Source organism: Oncorhynchus clarkii, unplaced genomic scaffold (assembly GCF_045791955.1).
Source record: "Oncorhynchus clarkii lewisi isolate Uvic-CL-2024 unplaced genomic scaffold, UVic_Ocla_1.0 unplaced_contig_11158_pilon_pilon, whole genome shotgun sequence".
Classification (NCBI taxonomy): Eukaryota; Metazoa; Chordata; class Actinopteri; order Salmoniformes; family Salmonidae; genus Oncorhynchus; species Oncorhynchus clarkii.
The window spans coordinates 50,184-55,663 of NW_027258756.1; the positions used below are offsets into that span (position 1 = coordinate 50,184).

At 44.1% G+C, this 5,480-nt stretch overlaps 1 protein-coding gene across 3 annotated transcripts; it reads left to right on the forward strand.

Moving 5' to 3' along the window:
• The first annotated feature begins 729 nt into the window (after positions 1-729).
• Positions 730-5,272, forward strand: LOC139398497 (probable ATP-dependent RNA helicase DDX6). 3 transcript variants are annotated; one of them, XM_071144449.1, is made up of 7 exons: positions 803-860; positions 1,273-1,328; positions 1,971-2,073; positions 2,222-2,546; positions 2,635-2,698; positions 3,891-3,995; positions 5,121-5,272. In XM_071144449.1, the coding sequence occupies exons 4-7, from the start codon at positions 2,317-2,319 to the stop codon at positions 5,268-5,270; spliced, it is 549 nt and encodes a 182-aa protein (XP_071000550.1). In that variant the 5' UTR covers positions 803-860; positions 1,273-1,328; positions 1,971-2,073; positions 2,222-2,316; the 3' UTR covers positions 5,271-5,272. The 3 variants fall into 3 exon arrangements, with proteins under 3 accessions (XP_071000548.1, XP_071000549.1, XP_071000550.1); XM_071144448.1 differs by lacking the exon at positions 1,273-1,328 and having other exon boundaries at positions 738-860; XM_071144447.1 differs by lacking the exon at positions 1,273-1,328 and having other exon boundaries at positions 730-860; positions 1,971-2,546.
• Positions 5,273-5,480: the final 208 nt, after the last annotated feature.

The following is a 5,480-nucleotide window of genomic DNA, read 5'->3' on the forward strand; positions in this document are numbered from 1 at the left end:
GAGTAATTCTGGGTTTGGGTTTTATATCCCTTGAACCCCCCCCCCCTCCCACCCCACCCTCCCCCCTATGCTATAAACAGACAATAACTATTCAACCAATGCAGTAGTCACTTCCTCAATAGGCTTGTTTATGATGCGCCCATGAGTGATCTGATTGATTATAGTTGGCTAGTAGGGTTAAGTTGGTTCATAAAGTTATGAGCTTTAACGAAAAGCATGATTTTTATTCCCTCGTGTTCTATTCATCAGATCAAATAGAAGAGGAACTAATGAGGTAGTTAAGCTGGAATTAATTGATGCAAATGAGGGAGTTATGCATTAACATAATTACAGTGTTTAAACAATGTTTAGAATTTGCAACAATTTAGATTTGGCACATTTCCTTGGGTTTGGGTTTTATATCCATTGAACCATGAGTAGGTCATCATGACTTATCATGCATGCGTGTTATTTGATTCACATTTAGATTTGACATTTAAATAAAATAGAAGTGTATTTTACTTGTGTGGTGCATATATGGGTGGCAGAGGACAAATGAAAACACAGGCATGCCTTCTTTAACTACATCTGAAGAAAAGGGATAGCTAGACTAAGATACTGAGAAGTATTAAGCTTGCTGAATATTGTGAAGTTATTGTGCTGTGTGTTGTACACGTGTACATCGTGGCATCTGTATTAAAGAAGTGAGCGTCCCCCCCCCTCCAGGTGATTGTTATGGGATTGAATCAGGTGATGAGGACGGACAGAGGGAGGGTTTAAATAGGAGGGGAGGCCATCTTGGGCTTTCTGTTTCAGACCGAACCGCAGCTTGACAGCAGAGAAGTCCACAACAACCCAACAGATCATCTCAACAATACACGGTGACTGTTCACTTAATCCTCTCCTCGTAGACGACATTTCACCTGATAAAAATATATATATGTCGCGGTCACTATTTATATGTGGGGTGTATCTTGTTTTTATGCTCTCGGCGTTAACGTTAGTTGATTCTGCGTCCCTTCTGGTTTTAACCTTAGTTAGCATTAGTTAGCATTAGTCAGCTAGGGTCGCTAACTAAATCTTTAGGTCGTTAACTAACGTAGGTAGTAACTACATCGGGAAAGTGATGTTTATTTAATACCTTTAACAGTTTGTTTCTAAATATGTGATTTTTATGTTGACTTTTCTCCAAATATCCACCTGGCATAAATGACATTTTTGTTGCCGTTAGCTAGCTAGCTAACGTTTTGTTATCAATTAAATGCATTTATAAAGCCTTTTTTCCATCAGCAGATGTCACAACATATTTCTACCGAAAGGAGACCCCGTCTTAAACAGCAAACAGCCAAGTAATGCAGGTGTAGAAACACGGTGTCCAGGAGAAACACCCGTGATAACGTTAGCTAGTTAGCCACAGTCTGCTAACCGGTAGCTAACTAACACACGGCTAGTTAGCAAGTTTAGCTAGTTAGCCACAGTCTGCTAACCGGTAGCTAACTAACACACGGCTAGTTAGTTAGCAAGTTTAGCTAGTTAGCCACAGTCTGCTAACCGGTAGCTAACTAACACACGGCTAGTTAGTTAGCAAGTTTAGCTAGTTAGCAACAGTCTGCTAACCGGTAGCTAACTAACACACGGCTAGTTAGTTAGCAAGTTTAGCTAGTTAGATATTATCTCTAACGGGTTAAAGGTGCACCACGTTTTTGACAACATGTTGGGGTCTGTTATGTGTATGTTTGATAATAAAAATGCATGCATAAATTAGCTACTAGTGAGACTGTATTAAACGCACCACTCCCGGCTGGTTAACTTGTAGCTGGCTAGTTGACAAACTAACTCGTTTTAAGGCGTTTAGTTAGTGACATGGTTTGGTTAACTAACTAGCTACAACTCCGCTGTGAACTGAACTTGATAACTAGCTAAGTTAGCTACCTGACTTCTCTCCCGTGATGAATGTGTAAACCCTGTGCCACTCTCCTCCTCTACCTCAGGGTGAAGAGTTGTGGGGATGAAGGTATTTGAGACAGGTGTGACCATGCAGCCTCTGGCGTAAGGCGCTCCGACCGGTGCCACACCAAGCCGCGATACACCTGAGTTATTCTTCTTTATTTTTATTTTGTTTCGTGTCAGTCATTTTGTTGACATTTTTTTTTTGATGAGATGTTCCGCAAAGAACAATACTATTGAGGAACAGGAGAGGAGACGATTGCTTCTATCTAATTACATTTGTTTTGGATAACAGCCCGTGAGAAGTCAGACTATTCCTCAAGATTTATCCCCCCCCTCCCCCACCACCACAATCAGAATAAGGACAGTGGCTTGGATAATTGACTAGCCATGAGTACCGCCAGTACCCAGAACCCAGTGATACTGGGCCATTCCAACCAGAATGGCCAGCTCCGAGGCCCGGTGGTGAAGCCTGCAGGAGGCCAGGGCAGCGGAGGAGGCAGTCATCAGACACAGCAGCCCGGCCATATGAAGCAGGCCTCCAGCACAATCAACAACGGCACTGGGCCTAGCATCACCCAGCTGGCTAAAGCTACCCCCACAGCCAATACTGTCATCAAGTGAGTCGTAGTTCATTTTGTACAGCGTCCGAATGGCTCTCAAGCGTTCTCTTTTGGTGGTGTACTCATAAGTCATGTTTTTCCACAGGCCTGGAGATGACTGGAAGAGGAATTTGACGCTCCCTCCAAAAGACATGAGGATGAGAACTTCGGTGAAGACATGTTCCCTTTTGAATCAAATGTACTTTAAACTGTTGTAGTTATTGCCGTGGTCTAGTGTAAACGGCGTTTGTTTTGCTTTTTATTTATTTAACCTTTATTTAACTTGGCATGTCAGTTAAAGAACAAATTCTTATTTACAGTGACGGCCTACCAAAAGGCCTCTACAGGAGCGGGGCACTGGGATAAAATAAATACAACACAAATATAGGACAAAACACACATCAAGAACAAGACGGCGAACACTACATAGAGACTAGCTTAGCATTCGCATAAATCGTGTTAGCTTAGCATTTTGTGCTGCATCCCTGAAGCTGCCTCTGACTGGGCTTGAACCAGGGTCCTCTGTCTGGCCAACACACGTGACTGATTTGATTTGACAACGTACAAACCAGTTAAGCTATAGAAAAGGATCCAATTCGATAGCGCCTCTGGCAACATTTCAAGTTGGCTTTTGAGTGAGGTACTACTACTCTAGGGCAGTAGTAGTCAGGGTTCTTATGTTACTCTAGGGCAGTAGTAGTCAGGGTTCTTATGTTACTCTGGGGCAGTAGTAGTCAGGGTTCTTATGTTACTCTAGGGCAGTAGTAGTCAGGGTTCTTATGTTACTCTAGGGCAGTAGTAGTCAGGGTTCTTATGTTACTCTGGGGCAGTAGTAGTCAGGGTTCTTATGTTACTCTGGGGCAGTAGTAGTCAGGGTTCTTATGTTACTCTGGGGCAGTAGTAGTCAGGGTTCTTATGTTACTCTAGGGCAGTAGTAGTCAGGGTTCTTATGTTACTCTAGGGCAGTAGTAGTCAGGGTTCTTATGTTACTCTGGGGCAGTAGTAGTCAGGGTTCTTATGTTACTCTAGGGCAGTAGTAGTCAGGGTTCTTATGTTACTCTAGGGCAGTAGTAGTCAGGGTTCTTATGTTACTCTAGGGCAGTAGTAGTCAGGGTTCTTATGTTACTCTGGGGCAGTAGTAGTCAGGGTTCTTATGTTACTCTAGGGCAGTAGTAGTCAGGGTTCTTATGTTACTCTGGGGCAGTAGTAGTCAGGGTTCTTATGTTACTCTGGGGCAGTAGTAGTCGGGGTTCTTATGTTACTCTGGGGCAGTAGTAGTCGGGTTCTTATGTTAATCTAGGGCAGTTGTAATTATAAGCCTTCAATGTTAAGTTGATTGAATGTTGATCCGATGTACAACAGGACGTAACGGCAACTAAAGGCAATGAGTTTGAAGACTACTGCCTGAAGAGGGAGCTACTGATGGGCATCTTTGAGATGGGCTGGGAGAAACCCTCTCCGATACAGGTACGTTAAGAACTCATGTGCTACGTAGCAGCTGCATACAGCACACTGAATGCATGGTCTGTGTATTAGCTCTTGTTCATGACTCTGTTCGATTTCATTACCCAAGAGCTATTGGATATGGAGAAGGCGTCTTCTGTAAGGGGGAGTTTGGTTAATTGAGAGCGCCGGCGCTCACGCTGAACATTAACACGTGTTGGTTGCGGTATGGTTTTGGAAGCATATGGACCTTGCATAATGGTGTGAATAAAGTAAAAAGTTAAATTGATACATACCTTGATAGGGTCAGTGTTCCCGCGTGGCCATATCATGTTACAGCCATTGTTCACGGAAGACGTGGCGACCACCTATATTAATTAGCTATCTAGCAAGCCCCTAACACCTGTGTAAGCATAACTCGAAGTGTGACGGAATGTAGTTTAGTAGGATGGAGGCTCCGTAGCTGTATGGGTCTGTAACTGCTACAGTGTAGTTTAGTAGGATGGAGGCTGTATGGATCTGTAACTACTACAGTGTAGTTTAGTAGGATGGAGGCTGTATGGATCTGTAACTGCTACAGTGTAGTTTAGTAGGATGGAGGCTGTATGGATCTGTAACTGCTACAGTGTAGTTTAGTAGGATGGAGGCTGTATGGATCTGTAACTACTACAGTGTAGTTTAGTAGGATGGAGGCTGTATGGGTCTGTAACTACTACAGTGTAGTTTAGTAGGATGGAGGCTCTATAGCTGTATGGGTCTGTAACCGTTAGTGATTAAAGATAAGGGCCAAATGGTTGGGGGGGGTCCAATCTGAGCCCTGAGAGCTGCAGTTCTCCTGCTTTTCTGTTTTTCTTGGTAGTTCGTTGGTTGATTTGAATGGAATGACACTGATTGGCCAAGAGATTCCACTCACTTGGTGTCTCAGCAGAGGTATGAATGAATCTCTGATTAGAGGAGGAGGGGGGGGGGGTGACCACCAGCAAGGTGTAGAGGTGTTCCAAATGGAGCCCTATTCCCAATGTAGTGCACTACTTTTGTCTGTGGCACTGATATAGGTAATGAGATGCCATTTGGGACTGGAGCGGACCTCAAGGCCCTGGGTTCTCGACGGGATAAGTGGGGACCCTAACGTGTTGCCTTCCTCTCTAGGAGGAGAGCATCCCCATAGCGTTGTCTGGGAGGGACATTCTGGCCAGGGCCAAGAACGGGACAGGAAAGAGCGGAGCCTACCTCATTCCCTTACTGGAACGCATTGACCTGAAGAAGGACTGTATACAAGGTAAGATTCCACATCTATGACCTATTGCCTTTGTTTTAAACAGATGTAAGACATGAAATGACATTGCTTTGGGTCTCAGTAGACCAACTGTCTTCAGTAGAATTGAAAATGCTGATTTTGTGAAAGTGACAGACTAGTCTGATCTTTGTATGGACCAATGTAGTCCCCCCCCCCCCCCCCCCCCAACCTGCCTTCTATCTCTGTTCTGTGGTTCAGCTGTCGACATGGTA

Excerpts from the sequence above, each read along its gene's own strand:
- LOC139398497 (XM_071144447.1), top strand. The coding sequence starts at position 2,317 with ATGAGTACCGCCAGTACCCAGAACCCAGTGATACTGGGCCATTCCAAC. Across the intron at positions 2,699-3,890 it reads ACATGAGGATGAGAACTTCG|GACGTAACGGCAACTAAAGG; the intron begins GTGAAGACATGT and ends GATGTACAACAG. Across the intron at positions 3,996-5,120 it reads AGAAACCCTCTCCGATACAG|GAGGAGAGCATCCCCATAGC; the intron begins GTACGTTAAGAA and ends CTTCCTCTCTAG.